The 26,912-nt window shown below is 38.3% G+C and overlaps 2 protein-coding genes and 1 long non-coding RNA gene across 3 annotated transcripts in view; 1 reads left to right on the top strand and 2 right to left on the bottom strand.

The window, feature by feature from the left end:
• Nucleotides 1–11,505, bottom strand: part of LOC105693976 (cholesterol transporter ABCA5-like) — a 75,919-nt gene extending 64,414 nt beyond the window's left edge. The window contains exons 1-2 of the mRNA XM_048658061.1: nt 10,804–11,505; nt 7,945–8,375 (exon numbers count right to left, since the gene is read on the bottom strand). The gene's annotated coding sequence lies outside the window, so the exon portion shown is untranslated. The remainder of the gene's footprint in view (nt 1–7,944; nt 8,376–10,803) is intronic.
• LOC105693977 (nucleoredoxin-like) overlaps nt 1,542–26,912 on the top strand; it is a 62,584-nt gene continuing 37,213 nt past the window's right edge. Inside the window, exon 1 of the mRNA XM_048658066.1 lies at nt 1,542–2,625. Coding sequence (XP_048514023.1) covers nt 2,152–2,625 — 474 coding nt within the window. The 5' untranslated portion in view covers nt 1,542–2,151. The remainder of the gene's footprint in view (nt 2,626–26,912) is intronic.
• Nucleotides 15,230–26,371, bottom strand: LOC125501685. Its single transcript, XR_007279294.1, has 4 exons — nt 21,760–26,371; nt 21,364–21,682; nt 17,971–18,913; nt 15,230–17,694 (listed from the first exon to the last, which is right to left on the bottom strand). It is a non-coding gene; the product is annotated as an uncharacterized LOC125501685 (long non-coding RNA).

Raw genomic sequence — 26,912 nt, 5'->3', positions numbered from 1 at the left:
CAATCAGTGGATGCGGGTGCTTCATCCGCCTCATACGCTGCGTCAATTTTCGAGATATGCTTTACAACCTTTGACTATGCATGACTCAATAGAGTTATACCTTCTGGAATTAAAAAAAACCTTCGACTATTTTACAACGCTTTCGTCGCATGAAGAAATTCGAGTGTGATTCACTTTTTTTTCAAATAAGATAGACCAAGTCGAATGAATGCAAATCAGAATGAAAGTAGGTAAAATTACATCAGTTCAGTTAAATTGGAAATGAGATGCGGTTATTTTGGCAGAAATGGGAGAAAATTTCAATTAGTGTAAATTACGTAACAAAAAAAAAATTGAGTACAAAGTAAAATATATTTTCATAATGAAATACATTTCTTTTTTAAATCAAATATATAGTCACATATGAATTTCAATATTTTATTAATTAAATTGCACCTACATTTCAAATCAATGACGGCTTTTTTTCTATTCGCCTTCGCGGAGATGAAGTTGAGAATGGTAAGTGAGATGGAAAGACTTGGAGCAGAAAATACTTGACGTGTAAAATTAAAAATAGGAGGGGTGGCAGCCGGATCGATTTGTGTGTAGCACCCTATAATTGATGAGTCAAAAGAGAAGAAAAAAAAAAAACAACCCTTGCATATTATTTATCGACAACTGAGAATATCGATGCTATCTCGGAGGCGTATGCAGTTATATAAAATGATTTCTTCACGAAGCTGACTGGCAAGGCGCTGATGGATCTTTTGCCATTCCTTATGTTCCAATTTGTCAATGAGAGATTGGAAACTATTTGGCAGTGTTTATAGCAAGGAATAAAAAAACGTAACGAACTTGTTTTCCTCTGACGTCATATGAGGACTGAAACCTATTATCAGGGAAATTCAGTGATTTAATAACTTCAAAAACAAGAAAACAATTATTATCACTGTGGCTTCAAAACACATCATTTGGATGAAACATATTTTAAATTGAGCATTGTTGTCAATACATAATATCGCGCCCAACCGTACTGTCAAAAATTAAAATCGAGATCGAACATAATTCAACCAAATATTTTTGATCCATCAAAAAAAACGAGATACTCAAAGTGACGTTATTCTTATATCACAATTTCACATCAGCTCGCTTAGCATCTGCCGGTTTTCCTATTATCGTTTCGTTTCATTCATTTTTTCAATCCGATGCTAATTTAATCTCGGAAAAGTTCGACATAGAATTACCAAAATCACATTTCCAAGCATTCCAGTCATCGCGCATCGTCTATCACCTCTATGATTACTGAAATGATATGCTTGCGATTTTGCTGAAATTAAAAATTCAAGAAATTCCGAATTCAGAAACAATATCGGCGACCTTGAAATCTTTCCGAAACATGAATTCAACGGATTCGAATTTTTTTTCAAAATTTCACTTTTGTCTAGGGCTGCTAGGTACCCTAAATATTTGCTTATTTTCGGAGAATTTCGCTTATTTTGTATTGCAGTACATGAGTTTTCAATGATCAACTGAACTCGTTTTTTTCGGCGAAAAATTGACAATTCCGCGAAGAAATCCTGTACGCCTGCGTGTCGTTCACTGTTTTGTTTCACCGCCTCGATCTCGTGCTCAGCTTTTTCGTCCATTAGACCATAATTGGAATACGCGACGGGTGTTTTTGAAGCGAATACAACAACCGTTGAGTTAACGAAAGTCAACTCAATTTCAATTCACTATTGTTATTTGTATACTAGCAATCCGCGTCGTTATTATAATAGTGATACCGCAAGTGCGAAGCTGTTCCAGTTCCGCGAAGAACGCGATCTCCGCGATTCAGGAGCCTCCGAAAATAGCGGCCGGCATCCGAATCGGATAACGTGGTTTAAAACGCTTCGCGACACGTCACACCGAGAGTATCGGAGCGACACCCGTTACCCACCCCATGATCCCTCCTGCGATCCCGCCGTCGCTCTTCACCCCTCGAAATAACGTGCGCCGTGTCCCCGTGGCGCCGCGCGCTTCTTCGACGTATTTCACCCCTAGCAACGTATGCGTCACGAAGCTCCTCAGCGGACACCGTTCGGCGCTGACTGCTGAAATTCGGACGCCACAGTCGAGCGCGAACCGCCGTACAGTCGAGACTTTGGCGACGAGTGAATACGAAATATTTTAATGGCAGCGTGCGGCGCGGTCAGCACCGTCAATGAGCCGGCGAAGACGAGGCCAACGAACTGGCAGCAAAGGGTGTTCGGACGTCAGCTCGTAAAATGTAACCAGGCAAACTCTACCGCGACGGATTCCGGTAGACTTCGTGACGTGGGAAAGCTACTCGCCTCAGAAAACGGAGAGCCTCTTTGCGAGACGATCGGCGTGTACTTTAGTTTCATCAATCCAGGGGCAACTTGCGACGATTTCACTAAACAGTTGACAGAGCTTTACGGGAGTGTTAACGGTGCAGTTTGCAAAGATGATGATAAAGATTGTGCGTCTGAGGGTGAAAGAATACAGATGAAAAAACGCTTCGAAGTTGTGCACGTTGTGCTTTGGAGCAATGTTGCCGATGTTCTTGATTTTGAAGAAAGTTTTCAAGGACACGTGGCTGAATTGCCTTGGATGGCTGTACCCAACGACGACTACGAGAGGAAGGTATACTGACACCGACGTAATCGGAACCCCGAGTTTTACGATAGCATGAAATTTTTTTTTCCGTTCGTCGTTTACGGGACTCCCAACTAATCGCGGTAACTCGTAACCACGTGTTGTGCTGCCGTTGACAATGAGCGATAACGCATGGGGTTGTAAACCTGTCCCCGGAAATGATTGCCCGGCGGGTCAGAAGCTGGGTCCGAAATGTCTAATTAATTCGACCGACAATCGAAATCCGAAATCTAAAATACCGCGCCGCGTCTGGTTTGCATGCACTGTGGATATTTATATATTTAATGTGAAAACGCTCCCTCCGTTCAATGTCATGTAACATGTCGGTACACGTATACGTAACGGTATATTTAGGTAAAGTTCAAACACGTACGTACGTTGCACGCCCTACGGCGGGCGTATGTTTGACGTACAATGCAGGGACAATAAATAAAAACCCGTCTACATTCACAGTTGCTCGTCACGTGTTGTGCTTGCACGCCATCTTGAATGCGATCGCGATCGCGTGCATATGTATATTTATACGGCTAACGAGCCTGCAGGCGGTGAGTTTTATTTGTGAATAAATTCCACTTTCGACGATAGTAAAATATTTCTAATTCCAATTATAGTGGAGAGCGCGAACAATTTACATGAAAAATTCTCGCTCCCTAATATTGCGGGGTGAAGGGAAAAAAATACAAAAAAATCCGCTCATGACTCATGAATTATAGTTTAATGTACGGGATATTTCGAAAGTATGCGTTGCCGTTTTACCAGATGATTCTCCAACTCGAGATCGGCGAAAATCTCCTTTGAACGTGGCCCCGCAAAATTGGAGACCTTTGACCCGGAAATCGGAGTCGAAATTTTTTATTGCGCTCAAAGATTCCGTTCGTCAAGTAGGCGAAAAATCTCTGATTGTGAGGAATACCGTGGCGCAAAGGGATTTTCTCCATCAAAAAATGGCTTCGAATTTGTAAAAATTTATTGAAAATGATGAAATGATGATGAATGGAATTGCGAGGGCAGAGCCACATTTGCTGCGTACGTACATACGTCTCTTCTATCTAAACCCGCCGGGCGTCCCAACGTTCGTTCGATTTGAGATTTTCGCAACTAACAATGGTTCGCAATTCAATAATTATTTCGTCTGTAGCAGCATTGTAGCGGTGAAATTTGAAAGTATTTCAAAAGTTTTGAGGAAAGAAAAGCTTACGTCAAGTCGTTGCCAAAATAATGTGCAGAAATTCCTCCTAAAGTTTTATATATCGAGTGGTGAATGATTGGCCAAGATTTCATGCCTTTAAGAGGTGAGGTGTTACGAAAAACTTAGCCGACAGCTGCAATTATGACTGATTGTACAAATGGATGTTTGTCAAATCTCAGCTCGCATTATAAATTGTTTTTGTAAAGAGTTTGATAATAAAAGCAATGAAGCTGTTATTTTCTTTGTAATAAACCTATACGTAGAAGATACAAAAACTATTTGAAACTGTCAACTTGACAAGATTTTATCGCAAGACCTTCTTATTGTTAGTAGAGAATTGAATTTCCGATCAGAATAATTTCAGTTTTTTTTTTTTTTTTTTTTTTTTTTTTAATACTCCTTCAAACTTTGACGGAATTTGACGAGCCAAAGATATCGAACCATCATCGTCGAACCAAATTTGTTTTCTCTTTCGCGACAAATTTGTTTTTTCCATAACGAACAATATTTTCGGTATTAATAATAACGATTCTAGAAAAAGGGGGTTTTCAGCCCACCCTAGTGTATAAGTATGTAACCGCGATGAGAGTTGACCTTAATTAAAATTATAAGTACATACATACGTATACGATCTGGACTGTAGTGCATACATATACCTATGTATTTACGCGTAACCGTATAATGGTAGCCCCAACGGTATGCATGAGCCCGTGTCACGTGCAGACATTGAATATATCATATGCAATTTATTGCACTCGAAATTCAATTAGGGTTGCTGGGCGATCGTTGTCGACGCTTTTTGCCGGGCGACCTTATAACCGAGTGATTTATAAAACCATAGATATACGAACAGTTCGCCTCACGAAATTTTACCGCGTCTATTCTACTTTCCGGTTCGGAAATGCTTGAGATAACGCCTCTGAATCACCCTACCGTTGTCGAAGCGTTCCCAGTTTCGTTCACGTTTCTTGCATCGATGCTGCCATGATTCGATGTTCATTCCGATGTAAATAAGTGGCGCAAAGACATGCGCCTACTACCTTCGATTTTTTCGTATTTTTTGACCCGCGGAACGTTCGAGTACGCATCTTTTTTTATCATTATAACGTCGGATAAAGCTTCCGGATCATTACAGATGTTTTCATGAGAAAACAGCCCCACTTATAGCCGCGATCGATGCTTGGTATTGAAAAGTGGTTTCAAAGGAAAAAAAAAGATTCAGGAGTATAATATTTTTTTTCGAGCGCCGAACCGCTTTTCCCTTTACACGCACTTTATCGATGTAAGTACAATCCCCTTGTTTGTCGGCTCAGCAGCTGTTATGAACGGTATTCGAATGTCGTTCCAATTGGGTTCTTCTTCATTTATACGCTTATTGTTGGAAGCAACCAGGATGATGATTTAGTTTCGAAGTGAGACAATGATGTTCAATGGTTATATTTATGAACTGTTCTCTTTATTTGATGTATATTTAGGTAGTTGAACGTATGGAGCCTTTAGTTAGTTTAGTCAGTTGAGTGGTCTGGCGATAGGCTTCTATAAGTATGATAAATGTTTGAAATAAGAAGGAGAACTATGGTGCGAGTTGAGGTACTCGAGAGAAGCAAACAAGATCAGCTACGGAGAATCTGCACATCGTCAATAGTTTTAACCCTCCTTGGTGACCATGGGTAAATTTTACCCATACCTATTTTTGTATCGATGTATTTTTTGACGAGTTTACCTATATACGATTTTTTTCTTCGACTTATTGTAACTCAAATTTTGACATACCGAGTTTTGATACATGTTCGACAATGTTCAAAGTATTTTCTAGCATTCTTTCAATCGCGACCCGACTGAAAGTATTCACACAGCGACCATTTGAACTTGGCTGGATGAATGTGATCCAGTGTGACTACTAATACATCTTATCTATAACCACGGAGGGTTAGAAGAGGTAAAACAAGTGTGAAATTAGGAAGGACGTAAGACAGCCATTTAATTTTTAAGTTTATACGCCGATGTTGATCTATGTGCATAAAGTTGGCCCCGCCTTTTTCGATAAAATCAAAAACGATGATTGTGCTGCATTGTGCTCGACGTGTGCTACGTCAATTACTCAAAATTGACTTCAGCTCATGTCAGATTAGAAGATTGTACATTCACTATGCCATTGGAATAATAATTCAGTTACATTAATGGTTGAAATGATTTTGAGAAACATGAAATACGCAAATTAAGCAAAATTATAAGTTTATTATAATAAAAATGATTTTCATAATTACAAAGTATAAATGCACATGTGTGCATGGATTTTGGCAGTATCATTCACGATCGATGACTTTCCTGCCTTGGAGTCACCGTCAAACTTTATCCATCTTTCGAATATTTTGATATAACTAGTATAATGACCGATGGACCCGATCGTAAACTTACCTTGATACGCGATTACACCCGCTAGTGCATATTTTTTTAATTAAGGGCCTAATAATTTGATTTCAAGAGGCACGTCTTTCAACTGGTTCGTCAGCCGTCGATCTCCACAATCAGTATCGATCATCAGCGTTGGGCCGTATTGCCGAATTATACTCCTCAGTTGGTTGCAGCATAGATTTTTGGGTTTAAAATAACCTCCTTCGATCGATTCGCTGACAATGAGATATGGAAAACCGTGCTTTTGTAGGACGTCATGATTAACATCAATCACAGCAGAATTGGTTAGATGTTCTTCATTACATTTGACGCATTTATATGTTGTTACGCAACTAGGAGTTTCAAAAAATAATTCTCTCATAAGATTCGAAATATTTGCTACGGCATTTATTTTAATAATCGAAAGAGAAAGATCAGCCTTGTATATACGTGATTCTGCAAGAAATCGTGCTCTTTCACTATCAAATTTAACTTTAAATCCATCGTCAATCAACGTTCGAGCACATGCATAAAGTTGATTATGTACCTCTGCAACCGCTTGTTCATAGACGACATTGTTTCGTATACTCGTAGCTATTATCTGACATGCACTGTCAAAGGCACATGTATTTTTTATTATGAAAATTTTGTCATCGCGACGAACATTTGAACAAGAATGACCATTTATGATAGTGGGCAGCACGGATTTACCAGGGAGTGTTGGGTCGAATTGCGGAAATGGATCGCCGTATCTGTGGGAACTCTTGGTACGATTTTTATTACGCCAGTTAAGTTCTAATTTTAATTCTGATAATTCATCGAGGAATTCGCTTGTATCCAATTTCTTTCTCTTGGCACCTTTACTACTTTCGGTCATCGTTGATTGTTGTTCAGAATCATAGTTTTCTTTTTGTTTATTATTTGCATCCACGTCGGAGTCCAGATCTGCATCAAACACTGAACGTTTTTTGAAAGTGGTTCCGAAGTCTTCATTGACAGATTTCACTTCTGTGTCACTGGCTTTATCATTCTTCGCTGACAATGAGTCCGTGTCTAGATTTTTATATTTGTCACTAGCTACAGCAAGTTTCAATTTGCCAGATAGGCTGGATAAATGCCGGGATACAAAATAATCTGCTCGCATAGGTTTATGTTCATCCTTGAGCACGCGTTGTTACAAATCATTAAATTCAAAACTTTTGAGCCTGTTTCATCCGAATTTGAACATTAATCAAATAGGAAAAGCGCTGTGCCCCCAACTGTTTCATTAGGCATCTCCTAAATTATTAGCGTTTTGGAAAATATAGATGTACTTCCGTTATATGGATCTGAGTAAAGCTTTTAGTTAAGCCTCATTTCAATCACAACGACGTTCGGAGAGATGAATCAAGAGATTCGGTAGCGTCTCGCGCCAAGTACGTACATTCGAAAGGACGGGTGGACTACCGAGTATATTTACCGCAAATGTAGCGGGAAAGCGCTGTAGGGCCGACTGTTTTATTAGGTATCGCCGAAATCATTACCTCTCAAATTAGCAAATTTGGATGAACTTTCGCAATATAATTCGGAAGGAAACTTTCATTTGAGCCTGATATCAACGGAATTGGTGGTCGGAGAGTTGAGATTTGATCATCGGCAGACTCGTTTCATCGTCAGAATTCACCAACGTGGTCAACCACCGCCTCCGAATAAGAAACCTTTTCACACAAATGGCATTTACTTACAATTAGACGAGAGAGCCCGGTGTGGTCACTGCATATTTTTCACAGAGTTTGCTACTGCACAGCGATTCCTTTTCATTGACCCTCACGAAAGCAGCGCTCACTGCGTGTCGTCTGCTGGAAAGTCCAACATGGCTGACAATGAGACACTATGAAATTGGCGGGCTCGTCATTGCTGAAATGTGGGTTGTACGTACGACGCATGCCTTTGCAACAGCCTTCTCATTCTCATTGTCAGTTCCGTAAATGAACATCTCAAAAAATGCACCTCAGGTGTAAAAAACACCAACAAGTACATTAATGTTTCAAAATCAACCGACACCAAATAGTCGTTTTTCAAGAATAACCGGGAATTAAATTCTTTGGAAAATGAAGAATCCAAATCAATCATTTGCAGTATGCCGAGTACACGAAATACGTGACACCTAGCTGTACTGGAAAAATAAAAAATTCAAATAAATTCTAAAGATTTGCATGAAAATTTTTTTTTTTTCTCTTTGATTTTAACAAAATTCGAAGGTAGCGGTAATATTTACTGCTATGCATTACTGTAATTGAGGGGAAAAAACTTCCTTCAGAAAATTGTGAAATCCCCAAAAAGGACCTCGGGTGCAATAAACTTCGCCAAGTACATTAATTTATCCCAATAAAAAAGTTGTTCCCCAAGAATAACCGCAAACCATGAATTCAAATTCTTGGGAAAATAAAGGATCCAAATCAATTATTGTGCCAAGTACATACCTGTATGGTAATTTACTTCATGCATAGAAGTACTAGAGAAGACTGGAATTACCAAATGAATGAATATAATATCTGAAAGAAAATGGAAAAATATAACTTAATCAAATTTGACGACAAAATTCGGAATAAAAAGAGAAATTAGGTCAAATTTGGAAACAAATAAAATAAAAAATGGGAAGTAGTGAGACTTGGCGGGCTTTTTATAAGAAAACATTCAGAATACTCGTATGGTGATATTACATTATCCCGCTATTAGGACCACGTACTCCAAATTTTCATTTTATTTTTGTCCAAATTTTATCTAATTGCTTTTTTCTTTTTAAGTTCGTCTCTAGATTTGACTAATTGTAAGTTATATTTTTCCATTTTCTTTCAGATATTATATTCATTCATTTGGTAATTCCAGTCTTCTCTAGTACTCCTACGCATGATGTAAAGTAACATACAGGCATGTACTTGGCACAATAATTGATTTGGATCCTTTTTTCTCCGAAAATTTTCATTTCACGGTTATTCTTAAGGAACGACTTTTCGATGGCGATTGATTCCGATGAATTAATGTACTTGGCGAAGTTTTTTACACCCGAGGTGCTTTTTTGGAATAACATTATACCCGACTCTTTTTCTGCTTATTGTTAGCTTTATTTCCATGCGACGCATAGATCCAGTTTGTTTGCTGACGGAAAAACTGTAGGCATGTGGGCGAGACCATCGCTATCGTCGTCTACTGTATCACAAAAGTCCAGCCGTTCAGCATCCCACACGTTGTTACGCAGGGCTTTGGGATTTGAATGTTTATTTAATTGTATGATATCATAAATACGGTTAGCTTTTGAAAAACGAGTCTTAGTAGAAAGTGTTTGTGCACTTCAAGATAATCGAAATAAACAAATTCTGATTCCTGAATTTGTTTGCTGACAGACGAAAGTTATACTTGTAGACTCGATGGCTTCGCGGTGACGGTTATGTGAGGGGATGCGTGATATACGTATACGAATAACGACAAAGTGGTGATAGGTATCACCGTTTGACGCGACGGTGACTGAGGCAATTTGATCAGGTAAATCGGGTGAACAGGTAACAGGCAGATGTTTCCTCAAAATTCATTCGATTCAGCTATGTCGCGGAAAAAAAATGTTACAATGATGAGAATCAATGATTAGTATTCTGGTACGAGGTAGGCATTGAGGAGTGAGACTAGCTGCGATTTCAGTGACGATAGGTGTACTCCATTGTATCGATGACACTGTTCAGAAATCAGGTTTGGTTGACTGTGCCTACATCGTAATTCTATAGACGATGTGGCTTTGTATCTTAACTATAGACATAATTGCCAAGTCATAATCATAGTTTCGCATAAGTTACGTATATTTGAGTATATGAGAACTTGCTCGACGAGAGGCGAAAAAGAAAGATCATTGACAGACAGAAATACTACACCTATAACTGCAGCCACCCATATAACCGTTACCCTGCAAACTTCTACCCAGAACCTTGAGCTCCATCAAGTAGCATTGAAACTGAATAACTGAATAACTGAATGGAAGAAAACGTATCGAACGTTTTGTAACTACTCAATAACTACAATACAATTCTACTCAAGAACAAAAGTGACTTTTTATGTAATAAGATAAAAATGAATTACATTAAGTCCTCGCGTGTTTCGATATGTACTCCTACGCATTCCTCCGACTAGTAGATGGTATTCTGACAAGTAGTGGAATCCCGAGAAAGTACCTCAGGTCCAAAAAATATCGCCAAGTACATCAATTTTTCCAAAACAATCTCCACCAAAAAGTTATTCCTAAAGAATAAACGTGAATAGCATTTTTGGAGAGAAAAGGATCCATTTCAATCATTGTATCTGCAAGCACATGAAATACATGACGTCTAGCCATACTGGAAAAATAATAGATTTGAAAAATTAGGATCAATTTTCTTTTTCAAATTTCGAAAAATTCGGAGGTAGCCGGGCTTTCTGGACAAAAAATACCAGATACCACTCGTGTCTACGAACAGCTATTTTTGAGGAACGACTTTTTGATGGCGATCGATTTAGAACACTTGATGTACTTGGCGATGATTTTTACACTCGAGCTGCTTTTTCGGGATATAGTTTACCTTGTCGGTCGCAGCATTTAATCCAATTTCCCGCAGTTAAAATTTCCGGTGTTGCCAAAATTTGGACGGACCGACGGAAGGAATCTTCATTGATATACGCCGCAGTCAGAATTAGGTTTGTTTTAAGCATCAATATTTTCGGTAGAAAATTGTGTATTATCGTTCAAATTGAAGATGAACTTTAATATAATGTAATTTTTTATACTTCGATGCATAGAGTACACCAAATTTATTGTTGATTCCTCTTTTAATCCATTCTACTATATAAGCCACACTTATTAAAAAAGCACGTTCTCTTCACAAGATTGTCGAATAAACAGCACACAATTTAAATAACACGACTCAAAACTAACTAAACTGCCAGTCCCGATAAACTTCTCAAGTACAAATAATTAGGAATCAAAATTATTAACTCGAACATCGCAATGTTCTCGTCCTTTTTTATGTAATTTTTTGCTTTTTTATCAGGTGTTATTATGATGTTGAATTTTATTTGGCATTGTCGCCGGTTGCACGTAAGTCGTACGTCCAACTAACGTAACTCAGCTGCGGATCGGAGACTGAATTTTGGCAACTCGCTATGAAGAGGCTTAGGCTAATCTAGTCATGATACAATCACAATAGTTACCACTGAGATTTCCCACTGTCGACGCTAGTGTCAAATGCGAAAGCAAGAATTAATGATGCTACATTCACGATTTTTCAATTTCTACTCGCAAACTATTAAATTTCAGACCCGCACGTGATACAGGACGTGCCATGGATATTTGCGAAACTTCATCCAGTAGGGTACAAGTAAAGATACCGTACTTTTTGAGAAAATAATTTTTCAGGTTTCACTCTGATTCATATGTGTTTCACGGTATAACCAATAAAAAATATATTCAATCAAAATTTAATGAAAACTTAACCTTTTATTTTGCGAGTGAAAAGTATAAAGTATCCTTCTTTTGCTTTACATATGAAAAATAAAGTGAAAGCAAACTACGTAGCGCAGTTGCATATTCGTTATCGCAAATTCCGATGAAACAATAACTCTCAGCGTGGGCAATATTTAACATGAAAACAAGTAGAAGAGAAATAATTTTCTCAAGAATTTTATTCGGTACGATACGAATCATGTCAGGCCAACTTTTTAGCGGGATATAAATGAGACTGCCAGATACCGTGACTTTCGAATTAATATATGACTACGACTTGTCAAACTGATTATCAACTCTAGACAGAAGTTAGCGACCGAACACATCAATAGCCGATTCATATTTCGAGCTTTAGGTCTATCAAATTATGCAATTATATCATTGGCAGAACTCTTACAACTAATACTCTCTTGCTACATAATTTTCGAAAAATTAAAAAATCACAATCTTTCCTGATTAGAGGGTCAATGAAATCACTCCAAAGTTGTATAACCAAAAATGACAAGTTTAAATACGCGGATTTATTTTCCTCAGCAATTTTTCTGCGAACGGAACAGAGCCTATGTATTTTATCGACACGTACACTTATCATCCCTTTGTTGCGTCAACCACGATAACTACAAAAATAAAATTTTGCGGAAACCAAAAGGAACACATATCATCACAGAAAATCGTAGGACTGAAGAACAATTGAATTATTACGGCTAATTGCAGTTGAATAATTCATTGAGATGCTGCCAGTAGTGGGAAACTTGGACAATTTCAAAAATCGACAAAACATTAGACACTTGATTTTTGTACATATTGCATGCGATACATGTACATACAAGAAGAATGATGAGTCTTTTAAAAAATTTCTATTGGCGATATTGATGTTCGAAATCAGGTTATGCATTAAAAAATTACTTTACAAAATTTCTAGCTAATAATCTCAATTTCAAAAAAAAAAAAAAAGGGGGACGTTATATGCATATGAGGTATATTCCACGTCAAACCAAGGGGTCGTCGGCCTAACCCCTGGAATTTCGATTTCCAATAGATTTTCTGGTTTGTCTTGGTCAAAACTGATACCTCTATATTTATTTTTTTTTTATTACAGTTTTTGAAAAAAAAAACTATTCAATTTATTTGGCATGGTGGTTCCGTATAGTGAAAAATAGAATGAAAAGAAACTTTGTCTTGGTGAAATACGATTTGATTCTTTTTTAATTCAAGAATAAAATAAAGTAAATGAAGCTCAGTCGAAAAAAAAATATAATAAAAACTGAATCAACAGAGCAACCTGATCGAATAAAATACATCATTTATTAAGGCAAATTACGATTGCAAAGGAGCTTTATGATTGGGCGAGCGATGTCAAAAATTTCCCAAGCATTGTTGTTGAATATTCAGTGTCTCTTTATTTATTATTTACTATAAAAAATTACCATTTAAAATAAATGATACTTTTTCCAATGGTAAAAAAAATACATTTATAATCATGAAAAAAAATATGTGTTTCCGAGCCCCAATCTCAAGGAAAACATTTATCGGGTTTGAAAATATCGATCTTCATGCCAAAGATATTTGAGGTCCCGTTGGTTTGACGTTGCCTATACAAAATGGGAGAAGAATTGAAAAAAACCAAAGGTACCATTTTGTACCGAAACAAACCAAAAAATCCATTAGACATCAAAATCCAAGGGGTTAGGGTTAAGCCGATGACCCGTTGCTTTGACGTGGAATGCCCCATATGCACGCAGTTTCTGGGTTGCTCCAACTTAACGCCCTCCTGGACAAGCCAACAAGAATTGTACACGCGTGTAAAGTATATTTATAAAAGTGGATGTAAAAACAAGCGCGTATCCCACGAAGCGGATATAAACAATGCAGCTGACCTAACCTGACAAAGCTTGAGTCTCGGCTCATGAATATCAGTCGACTTCTGGGGGTAGCCAAATACGTAGGGGAGACCGGGGCAAGTTGGAGACGTTAAGCTTCAAGTGCGGTTTTTTAATCGATTGTAAGCGAATTTCAAAATCTGTTGGTATTTTTCGAAAGTATGAGATGTTAGCTATTAAAAAAAAAATTGACATTGAATTCGATCATTCACAAACTATGTAATTTCCATTTTTCCGAAATTCTGCAAATTCGTCAACTTGCCCCGACCACGGGGCAAGATGGCGAACCTATCGGGGCAAGTTGACGAATATTAGATTTTGGTTTAATGGGCCTAAAAAAATACTTTTTTCGTCAAAATATACTTCAGTTTATTCAAATCCATAAAAGATATGAAAATACAAATACGCATAGTTTATGTAGTTTAGCTTAGATATACGTATACTGATAATTAACACTGGTCGCAAACAAACTGAGCTGCTCCTTCGACATTAGAACATGCCAACATTGAATGGTGAATAAATTTATTCATTTATTTATTTATCAATTTATTCAATGAGCTGCACAATCGTATGTAGCCTAAATATCGATTAACTGAACAACATGCAAAGATCTCGATAAGGACGATCCGTCAACTTGCCCCCACCATCTTGCCCCATTTGCCACTATTTGCAAAAAAAGAACCCCACAAAAAGTACATTGGTGAAAATTCGGAGATTCTATGATCTCTAGGATCTATATGCGTGTAGAAATAAAGTATTAATTCACAAGTCCGATCTTGCTTATCTGCAGTTGTATACAACTATTTTCTTGAGCTCCAGATATTACTTCGCACACGTCTGAAACCACAATGCCTCCGTAAAAAAGCCGGATGACCTTGCCACGCTAGCTACATCGCAAATATTATTGCGTAGAAGAGTGTTTAACACTTTTTGATAACTTACCCGGCGCTATCTGTCAAAATATTCTAAAAACAATTAATTCGTCATCTTGCCCCAGCCTCCAACTTGCCCCGGTTTCCCCTATACGTGGTACGTCGGTAAGGTTTTATCGTTAAATACGTACGGAGGCGGAACTGTTTCTTGAAAATGATAGACGGCGTAAACCAGAGAGAAGTTTTCATGCTCATCTCAACTTGACTCTACTCAACTGAAACCAGCTCATTGTCAGCTCAGGCCCGCTCACAATCGGCCCCGAGCTCAGCTCCATCGTCGGCTGGGCTACTTGGCTGCCAAAGGGAGAGCTGGCGTGCAGATGCCTACGATGATGAAGGAAGGTTCTTCTCTCAACGCCAACGGGTAAAAGCCTGAGCTCCGAAAGGCCAACTGTATAGATGAAAGACTCGAGAGTGTTTGACATTATGCCCATTCCTTCATTGCAACCTGGCTAAAAAATGATATTTGAGTTATGAAAATTTAAAAAGACGTTAGCTGCTGTGAGACACTTTTTCAGGTGTGGCATCCGTTTCACGTGTTCCATTTATATGGAGTATACCTATAGCACCATTTCGTGCGAAGACCGGCTACTTCAGTATCAGCTCAAACGGTTCGCGCCACAGGCTTTGATGTAGCCTTGTGGGTGAATAGGCGTGTGGAGCAGCAAATCCCAGTTTGCAGCACAAAATTCGAGCCATACTTAAGATCGTTTCATCTCTAGGCAAACAGAGAAATCGAAATAGTTCGGCACAGCGATATCCGTGTGGAACGTATGTAACCTACATTCCGATGAATGGCTTTCTTTTTTTTATTGTTTATTTTGATCGGAACAGCAAGCTGTAATTCAGAGCTCGAGGAAGGGGCCATTCCGGATGGCGTACATTATATACTTTTCTGTCATTCAAATCAAAATAACAAAGTCGAGACACGATGATTCTTAGCTTTTTTGCACATGATTGTCTTCAGAATGAAATTCTCCACATCATTTTATCTAGTATTTTATTCAGGATTTAGAAAAAACACGCTTCTTCGAGGAACCAAAGGCATCTTCAAACCGTTGCAAAATTCGAGTTGCGATAAATTAGTGTGGTAAAAATTCAACAACAAATTGAAGAAAAAATCAAAAAATGCACACCTCTCACACTCATGTTATGTAAGATACTTAACATGAGGACGATACCCAACATCTACAAAAATACATTTACATATTTTGAAATTTCAACATTTGTTTAAGTATAAGTGCGTTATACGCCATTGTCAGATAATCGGTGGTTTTGTTGATGAGTGTCCTTCACAAGCTTGTACATTTATTAGGTTGTGGTCATTTTACTTTTTTAATTTTTTGATTATTCGATTGATTAGTCTTTTTTTCTCTCTTACTCCGATTCGGACTTAGATATTAAATATTAATTTTAAGTTTTATTTTTATTTTCATTGAAGGCTTCTTTTCCAGGCGTGGTAAACCCAGGAAATCTCATGCATACGTGCCCAAACAAAACGGTAGGATCGTAAATCGGGGGTTTATGTTGAACGCCAGACTCGTAATTATGTCACTTACGGAATCTTAACAAACCCTACTAATTGTAAGCTGGGCGACCGCACGTCATAGTAAAGTGGCGTGGATTCACTACAATAAATCAAGCCACAAATAACATAAGAGCACAACGCGAAACGAAGTCGTGATTAAAGGAGACTGTATTTTCAAAAGTTCAACGGTGAATACATAGACCCGAATAGGTTATCTAGTGTTCAGAAGTAACAAATAAACTCATTATCATATATGATATTTATTTTGATACCACATGAATTTCTCACATTTGAAAGAATCAAAGTTGGGATTGTCAGGCGTGCATAGTTCCTTGAATAATTTCGTGGCATTCGTGAGGAATTTTTAAAATTTTTTATTTACCGATGCAATGTCGGGTCTATTCAACCAAATTTTCAAATGTTTTAGTTTCACAGAAACGGTAAAAAGCCTGTTTGGTTTTTTTTACCAATTTTGACTTACGTGTGGTTTTTGCTGATAGGTGTTTATAATCAACGAAAGCATCTAAAGTACATCTGAATGCCAAGGAAAAAATAAAATGATGGCTGTGTAAAAAAAAAGAAGTCTAATTTACGTTTTTTTTACCTTTTTCCCCATGACGAATACTTTTTTCAATTTGCTGGTGAATTACGGTAAAATACATCAAAACAAACAAGCCGCACTAAGTATTTAAGAAAATTGTCGACCGGATGCAAAGAATAACTCAGCGCAGTTTGAAGAAATACTATTTCCATACAAAACAAGTTTAAAGTTTTTTTACAATTTACTTTTATAATATTTTTACCGGTATACCGAAGACGCATACGCGCTCAACTACTATAACTTTCTTATTTTCTCGACTTTAACTATGGAATTTCGAGAGGTGATTTCTGAAAGTAAAACGATTCGAAGAATGTGAAAAAATTGATTTTTTGGAAATTATAACCGGTACTACTCCTTTAAAATCTCTAGTACTCATACCGAATCCGAGATCCAGTGAAAATTTGTTTTAAAAATGTTTTTATTCACGTTGGGGCATTTTCGAGGAAGCCCCGAACCCGAACCCAAACCCACACCTAAATTGATATTTATGTTAATCATGTCGAATGTGTGATTTGTAATGCATGATGTTTAATCATAGATATTTAATACATACATATATATCTACGGTATAATATACGACCATAGATATATTGACGACATACATTTCGCGATGATTTTTTAGGGTTTCAAGGGGGTTCGATGGGTTTTCGCAGATCCTGAAGACCTTCCCCCATGATGGATTAATGTAATTGAGTCATTTCAAATAAGATTGAACGAAAAAAATTTGCATAGCAAATTTTCACTGGAGCCCGGATTTGTAAAAATTACCAAATCTCCCATGCACCAGTAAAAGTGAATAAAATTTATTCACGATATTGTTTATGAAAGATATTTAGATATCTGTTAATTTATAATTCTCCGTTGGGGTTTTGCAACAAGCGGCGATAAGAAATTCTCAGGAATCGGTTCGAAAGAAAATAGCATACAATTCAATACCATCCAATCTTGTTTCAGAGTTGATATGATCATAAAACTATGTCTCCTGACAAAAGACGCAATACCTCCATGTTGTTCATCTTATCGATCATATCTGCAAGAGTGAAAGTTATTTCAGCTGATTGTGAATGATTTATGTCGTTTGAACGAGCCATGTTTCTATTGCAATAATCATGTCGGATTCATCACATTTTTCATTTAATTCGAATTTGTTACTAATTATCTTACAGTTCTATCGAACGACTCTTGAAAAATTATCTATATTTGAGTGATAGAATTAAAATTGAATAAATAGGAAAGATTTAAATAACTCAATATCCTAGTATGGACTCCATAACTTGTTTGGTTGAGCCGTTTCTAGGAGTATTACCTAGTATTCCTGTATAAACTTGAGTCCACTTTGTAGTGCTTGATTATCTTCCGAATATCCAAATCTCCACTTGTGCCGGTGTAGTTCTCCGTTCCCGACACCCGCAACGATGGTCACGTCTACTTGTAGATAATACATACATCTACTCGAGATGGGCCGTCTTCTTTGCTTACATTGATATATTCCAATATGTTCCAATTCATCGAAAAACTAGGTAGAGTTTTGCGCCGAGTACGTCGAAGAGAACGCGACTTCACGGGATATCTATACCGTTCAAAGATAGGAAAAGGGCTTTAGGACCAACTGTTTGTATAAATATCTCCCGAATCATCAGCATTTCGGGAAATTTGGATGCCCTTTCGTTACATACAGTCCGTGTTCCTTCCGAGGAAATAAATCGTTTCATTCAACGCAGTGCGTAGATTGGAAAATACTACAGAAGCCCCGTAGAATTGGATTGTGCGACGTGGAATTCGGTCAAAGAAATGGTACAAGCATGGATATATACAATATATCTATGGTACAAGCAAGTGAAACGCAAGCTTGCTGAGAAAATTCGTTACTTCGTCCAGTGGGGACCAAACTAATATCGGGTCAAGTGGTTCATAATAATGACCATTCAATCAGCAGGCGAAACAGTTGAGTGCAGTTGTTCCCACAAAAGTCACTCGTTTCAGCAATGTTGCGGAAAAAGTGCATCAAAAATGAAAATCAATGATTAGTATTCTGGTACGAGTTAGGCATTGAGAGTGAGACTAGCTGTGATTCCAGTGACCATTGGTGTATTTCGTTTCAACGATGACACTGTTCACAGTTCAGATTTGGTGATTGCGCAGTAGACGATGTGGCTTTGTAGAGTTCTTGCACTGCAACACGGCATCCTGTCGATTGAATCCAGGTCTCCACCCGATTCGTAAATGAGAGGAATTATATGGCGAAAAATCTTTAAAAATAACAATAACAATAACAATAAACAACCGAATGGATAAATAAGTCTCAGATGAGTCGTGTATATATTCCAATAGTTGTCATGCAATCGAATATCTGGGAGCTCGCTTCATCTGCTACAAGTGATGATATTTGTTACCATCACAACCAAACGTGTGAAATAACCTTAACTTTTATCAGGTCGTTTTCTAACGAATCTTTTGTAATACAATACAATTTTACTCAAGAACAAAAGTGGCCATTTCTATATAATAGAATAAAAATGAATGACTTTGGGTTATCGCCTGTTTCGATTTATTTTGTGATATGTATGGGAGTGGTTCGTTTGGACAGAAATCGTTTGGACAGAATTCGTTTCTACAGAGAAAATTTGCCCATGGTTCGTTTGGACAGAGGAAATTTCGACTTAGGTTCGTTTGGACAGAATCCATTTTCGCTGTAGAAATGAGTTTCTGTCCAAACGAACCGACTTAGGTTCGTTTGGACAGAATATGATTTGGGTAGCAAAAATGAATTCTGTCCAAACGAACCGACTTAGGTACGTTTGGACAGAATATGATTTGGGCAGCGAAAACGAATTCTGCCCAAATACACTGACATGAGTTAGATTAGTTTATTTTCTGCCGGTCGAATTAGGTTCGTTTTGACAGAATCTGATTTTTCTATACGAATGCAACGAAAACGGATTCTGCCCATATACGCTGACATGGGTTAGATTAGTTTATTTTCTACCGATCGAATTACGTTCGTTTGAACAGAATCCGTTTTCGCTGCATTTGTACAGAAAGATCATATTCTGTCCAAACGTACCTAAGTCGGTTCGTTTGGACAGAAACTCATTTCTACAGCGAAAATGGATTCTGTCCAAACGAACCTAAGTCGAAATTTCCTCTGTCCAAACGAACCATGGGCAAATTTTCTCTGTAGAAACGAATTCTGTCCAAACGATTTCTGTCTAAACGTACCTCACTCGATATGTATATAGGGTGAGTTTTTTTATAGTGATCACCGCGATTATCTTCAAAAAGTTGTATGATACCAGAAAATGTTTCGGACAAAATTTGTTGAACACGAAAGGGGGCATCATATGTGCACATAAGCTTTTGGGTCTGGGCCCCTGCTGGGCTAGGTAAAGCCCAAATTTAGTTTTTTTTTTTTTTTTTCAAAGAACTCCTCAGTTTTTGTTGCATTATCTTATTCTTTGTTAAAAAATGAGTGAGCCTTACTTGGGGTCATTATTTGTTCCTCGTCCGAACAGGCCCAAAACTTAATTCCAAGTTTTCGCGTGAAAAGAGTGCATGAATTTTCGGGAACAAATACCTCAATTGAGAAGTGAACACAGGCACAATAACTTTGTATGATACTTTGGGCCTGTTCGAAGTCGAAAAACAAAAAAACGATCATATCAGTAAGTAAAATTTGCTCATTTTTTAACGAAGAGTAGAAAAATGCAATAAATAATATGGAGTGTAATTAAAAGAATGAAAGCAAAAGTCCCCGACCCGGAAACTAATATGCTCGTGTGATGTCACTTTTCATGTGTCACAACTCTTGTCCGAAACATTTTTTATCATCCACCATTTCGGAAATAATCGCGATGGACCCCTATGCATTCCTATGTTTTTCAAATTAAATTCGAGATAGCATAGTTTGCCAAAGAAGTGTCGATTTAAACTTTATAGAATGCTCAAAGTTAGTTAGCTCCATCCTTATTTTTATACACGATCGATGTTGGTATTTTCCGTTGTGTTTGCACGGTCCCTATGTTCACTATTTTGACCTCATTACTACCGTATAGTAGCGAACGAAATTATCAACACAACATTATGAAATCAAATTACATCAGGGGCCAAGAACCAGAATGGCGTCATCCTCGCTTTTTTGACTCGCAATCAATTGGTTGGGATACCACGAAATCAAGTAGAAAAAAATGGTAATCCTGGTTCTTCGAATGAAGTGGCATCCGAAAAACTTTTTTTTGGTATTTATGCAATTGAATTTATTTCCGATCTTTCGTTGATACGTGAATTCTACGTTTTGTACAAACATGTAACGTGTTCTATCAGAAGGCTGTAACGGAAAAAAAGTTTCGGCACTTTCTTAAAAAACCGAGAATGAGTTGGCCAATTTTTGACGTGCAAGTCCTTTTCTTGTGTCATTTTATTCAGAATCGTTCGCAGTTGTTCGTAGGAAACGAATTTTGGTTTCTCAGGTAATCAGAAAGAAAGTTACGCAACTTTTTTCAAATTTCAAAATGTCAAAAACCTCGTATCCGCGCAAAAATGGTAAAATCGCCGTAATTTTTTTTCTTGAACCTCAAGCCAAAATTCGTTCACTACAAACTATTACAAACGTTTTGCAACTTTGTTCGGTTGTTTGTTATGTTTTTCGGATGTCTGCTTTACATCCATGACTTTGATAATTTTCTTCGTGTTTCTCGCTTACTATCGTGGATTAGGCCCTTGTGACATCATCCATAGGTTTCCGTAGGTTACGTCCTTCTCCGGTCCTCAGCCCCCAAATCCAAGATTCGCTACTGGCCATATTTATTGGAATCGCAAGAAATTGGAACACCAGCTGTCGTCTGGCTTATATTTCTCACTTCGTTAGAGCTGCATTTCCCTATACATATGTATAGACTGTCTATGAGCTGTCTGTATGTCGTACATACGTGCACAGTATAAATACACGTATTGAATACGCCGGCGCAATGTTCCCCGGTGAAAATTATACTCCGTTGCTTTCAGCGAATGAGACGTAAATCCTACACATGCAAAATATAAAATCTACGATATACCGTCAGGTGGGATGCAGTTCCGCGAAAATACCAGCCATACTCACTGCAATTCTCGGCGAGAGATTTTAACGTTCACATCCATAACGATACACATATCCCCGGTCCTCTCGGGTATTCTCTGTGACGTAAGCTATTGCCGGTTGCTCCATTACTGCTGAAAATCAGGCAATTTGCCCCGACACCGTTCTACTGCACTGACGAGTTTTGGCGAGAGAACTACAGCTGTGCGGTAACGAGAAGCAATTCGCCGCGGTCAGGGTTCTAAACTGCACGAGTTATTTCTCCTCTACATATTTCTCTGAACCTCGGTACAGTCGACTGTAATACGAAATTCGTGAATCTATCGTAAATGAGAATTGGATTATCTTCTCATCAATTCTTCTCTTTGTATTTTTCATTTTTCGGCTTATGCGATTCGTTGCTCCCTTTTTTTTTTTTTTTACCTCCTCTCCCATTTCCAATAATTTTCTGCTGAAAATTGAAAATCAGCCGCTGATATCAGGGTCGATTGTCGCCCATTTCCTTGGGAAGAAAAGTTCGAAGTTTCGAGCATGATTATCATTGGACATGGTGAAAAACTCGCACTTTGTACGGACTGTGTATGGAAATGTTCCGGAGGGAGCGCGTGTGTCTATAAAGGCCGCACTCTCTCGCACTCGCGAACGGGAGTCCCGCTGCAGGCGGGTCACCTCACGACCCCATCCTGCCGCGGGACTCCAGGACTCTAGGACTCGGAACTCGGGACACGCGGGAGTGCAGAAGGGCCGTGCACGTGCAGGGAGAAATGTATAGTATATAGTGTTTTTTCCGCGTGTATGTATACAGAGGTTCGCGGGGAAGCCGTTCGACGGCGGTTCTGTGGGGGGCGGTCGATACCGTTCTCCCTATCTCCTCTCCTCTCCTCTCCTCTCCTCTCCTCTCCTCTCTACTCCTCTCCTCATTTCCCCGGTCGCTGTACAGAGAGCCTCTCCCGTACGGTCCCTTGGCTCTTTCCCGGCAGGCGGCTAGGCTATTGCTATTTGCCACGAGACGCCCTAGCTGCACGACTCTCGTCAACGCTCGCCAGGCACAACCTCGAACACCCTCGTAACGCCCGGGGGACTCTCCCTCCTTCCCAACCTCCCTCTCCCCCTCTCTCGCTCTCACTCAGGACCGACGAACCCTTTACTTTTTCCCTTCACCCGCGCCCAGCACTTCGTTTTACTCTCCTTCGCCGCCCTTTCTCTTGCATTTCTCTTCTTTCGAATGCTGCGACGTGTACGTGAAGGGGTGCGGAGGGGGCGGGGGGGCGTAGCGACGCGAAGCGTTCGTACATGTGTACCGACACCTCTCTTGCCTAGTGTATTTTCTGACGACTGTTTCACCCTGCAGGCGCCCTGTAGTTCTACATCGGTATGTGTAGCGTCTTTATCCGAATATGGGACATGCCCTGTTAACTATCGGTCTCCCGATTCCTTCGTGTGTAAAAAAATTTCGAACCGACGACCTTGCGTACGACGAATTTGCGCAAATTTCATCCCAAATTCCGACCCCCTAACATCATTACTTCAATGGAGAGATAATCGATGTTGAGAATGAATTCTTGGAAAATCCGTATCTTCTACACGGTGCCAGGGCTCCGGACTTGCGGTGTGACGAAGAGAGCAACGAACTGCCGGGTAGATTCACTGCCGAGTATCTATGCTGCGACGGGAGCTCGAAAGCGGAGTTGGATCCGCGTCTCATCAAATATCTCTCATATTTATATATATTCATTACAGCAGACGTGGAATCACTTTTCCTATATAAATCGGCGACAAGCTTTTATTCAAGCCTAATTTCAATGGAATCGGTCGTCGGACAGCTGAGATATGATAATCTCTGATCACCGATGATGGGCTCGTTTCACGATTAAGCACCGCCATTGTCGGACTCTGTAGATATACGTACGTATGTACATAGGTACATACACACGCTTCTTTAGTAGTAGGTAGTATGTACATACGTACACGTACGTACGTACATACATGCAGTTATGCATTGACAATGAGTTGCGTCAAGCGAGAAACGAACCTAAATAATAACGCCGGTGAACATCGTACCGACGTAGCAGTCTTATGGAATAAAGTATCAATTGAAAGTCACAAATGGAAATAATCGGAAATCGTCGAAATCATGAATCTGTGATCGGATAAAATATTTTTTATTCTCAAACATTTCGGTTTTATTATTGTTGTCCTTCAAATATTTTACATGAGTGATTCATATATGATTGGGCTGCTACCAACCAACTAAACCAACTAATTTGCCAAACGTCGAAGTCAAGGGGTGAATTTCCGAAAAGCCCCCACCTCCGACGAGCTGAAATTTCGTTAATATCTTTATTTTAGCGTCACAAAAAAAAAAAACCTCAAGGGATTTTTGACGCATCAAAGTAGTTTTCGAGATATTGATTTTTGCAATTGTGAAAAAAACATTTTCTTTTGTTGATATCTCAAGAAACAGTGTTTTTTTGGAGGAATCACAAGAGTAACTTCTTATTTGTAATAAGATTTCCTATCGGAAGTGATAAAAAAAGCACCGAAACCCAAACAAACTCAAACAAAAATTGCAATTTACAATTGCAAGGTGGTGATCGGATAGCAAAGACCATTAGGTATATTAAGTTATAGCCCGGTTTTGCCCTTGGTTGTTACTATGTTTATTTATACGGTTCACACCCTACATATACATATTAGGGTGTTTAAAAAAAAAATTTTTTTTGGTTCTCTTGATGGTATCGAAAAGTTGAAAGTACATTTAAAAACAAAAATTTTGGCGCCTATTAGAGCCCTCAATGTATTAATATTAAGGTTTGCCTCAATCCATTTGTAATTTTTCCATTTAAATAACACGGGAAAATTTCTTTCTCATTTTTGAATTTGAATCACTTCGGAATAGCTTGTTTACGCAATATCCCAGTGAGAGGATTTATAAGAAATTTTACGCTCTACAAAAAACGTCCGAAGGTCAAAGTTCCTCTTATCAACCTTTTCAAAGATATCTGCGATCAAAAATAACGTCAATCAAAAATTTCAAATATTTTCCAATAAAATTGCAAAAAAAATTAATACTTTTTTTTTTTTTTCTAAACACCTTCATACATATATACATTCAAAGTTTACTCTAACAATAAGTTTACATACAAAAAGTTAGTCTTGCAATTTTTCCAAAGACCCACTATTTTTTTTAGATATCTAAAGAAATTTTTTTTTTATCTCAGAATTTAAAAAATCGATATCTCGAAAACTACTTTGACGCGCCAAAAATCCCTTGAGGGGTTTTTTTTTCGACACTGAAATGAAGATCTCCACAAAATTTCAGCTTAATCGGAGGTAGGGGATTTTCGGAACTTTATCCAAGTCAAGTTCTCAACAATTGAAGATTATGAAAAAGCAGCCGACGCTCTCAATATTCAATATTCAAAGGCCAAAACTATACCGGCACTCAGAAATTTCATCGCGTTAACTCAAACATAGATGGATCTCAACGATGAGATTGATTTCTAGCTCTAACGAGAAACACTCATTCGAGCATTTGAAAAAAAGCGTGTGAAATTTTGAAAAATTCATAACCAGGGAACTTATGACCGAACTCTCGCCGACAAACGCACACGGTTGGTTCGTATCAGGAGAAAATATATGAATAAGGCGACACGTTCGTACACTGCGCAATATGGGGATACGTCTCTTATCAGAAAAATTACAAGCAACCGTCCTCGTTTGCTTACAAGAGTCCACCCTGCTCATTCGGACCGAAGGAGAAGAAATCAGTTGATGAGTTGGTATGCACGCAAATACAAAAACGTTGAGACGACGTCTCTCCGGAACCCGGAACACCCACGAGAGCATTGTACGTACATACGTACAAGGAGTTTCTGACCGTCCTCTTGGAGCCTACGTAACAGAGGAACAATTTCTTTTGCTCATCGATTCATAGGGAGGGCAAATGAATCCGGGTTTGTACCTCGAGACTTCAAGATGGAGAGGGTCTGCCAACGTGCAGTATTGAACTAATTACTCCGAAATGTACTTCGCCGATGCAGCCTTGCGATGTTTATTTCTACAGATAGATATAGTTGATGGAAAATTTGAAAAATCCCACGTTCATCATCGAACATGTTAGAGAGATTAACTCCCGAGAATATTGTATGAAAATACAATCAATTATCCACCATCAATTGTCGGCACCAATATCCGATGATATGGTTCGTTATTCGTGCGACGCCGCAAAATTATCCGACGATCTGGATACATTAGGCCCGTGTCATCAAAACACATAGATTTAACACGTATGCATATGAAAAATTTTGATTAATATAAATAAAATAACGCTATTCGATTGAAAAATTTTCGTGCATACCGTTTTTATTCCCAATCTTCTTCGGAAATTTTTTCTCTCACAATCAGCTAGGATAAAAATTGTAAGAGTAACAAATTATTCGTTATATGTATATTAATCAATTGCACAATCATAATAAATTTTTTGTTAGAGGTATATTCCAGTCGATTCAAGATTCATATTAATGTGAAAGAACATAAGCTAGCCAATTTTTTTACGAGTTCGTTGGACCAGTGGAAGGATAACCCTCAAAAGTCTAACATTTCTTTCGAATGGGTTTGGCCGCAAAAAATTATTAAAAAATAAAAAACCCATATTTCACGATGTAACTTTTTTTCTATAAACTTTTCGGAAAAACTGTTCGTACAAAAGTTGTTTGTCGTAAAAAGTTCAAAATTATGAGCCCGATTTCGAAATTTTATGAAAATTAGTTTACTTGTAAATTGCGAGCAAACACGGAATTTTTTTCTTCGATTTTTTCGAATAACTTGATGAATGATCAACTTGTGGTATTGTAATCGATGGAGCAGTAACTTCAATCCTTTCCCCAGAGAATGGTCGAATATTCGCTCACCTATGTTCCGTAGTTAAGCAACAATACGCGACGAGGTGAAATCCGCGGATTGCCCATACTTTCGCACGAACGATCGTCACATGGTGCCAAAAAATCGTGAAGGTAGTCTTCCATGAGTACTTTCTAGATACAGAAAAAAAAAATTTCCATCGATAAAAACTGACCTTTTCGGCGATTTTGAAATTTTTGCTCTCAAACAAATAGAGATATCTCTGATACTTGAATCCAAGTTCGAATGGATCCTCACAGATTCTTATTGTTCTT

This window comes from Athalia rosae, chromosome 7 (assembly GCF_917208135.1).
Source record: "Athalia rosae chromosome 7, iyAthRosa1.1, whole genome shotgun sequence".
Taxonomy (NCBI): Eukaryota; Metazoa; Arthropoda; class Insecta; order Hymenoptera; family Athaliidae; genus Athalia; species Athalia rosae.
This window is presented reverse-complemented; position numbering and strand designations above follow the sequence as displayed.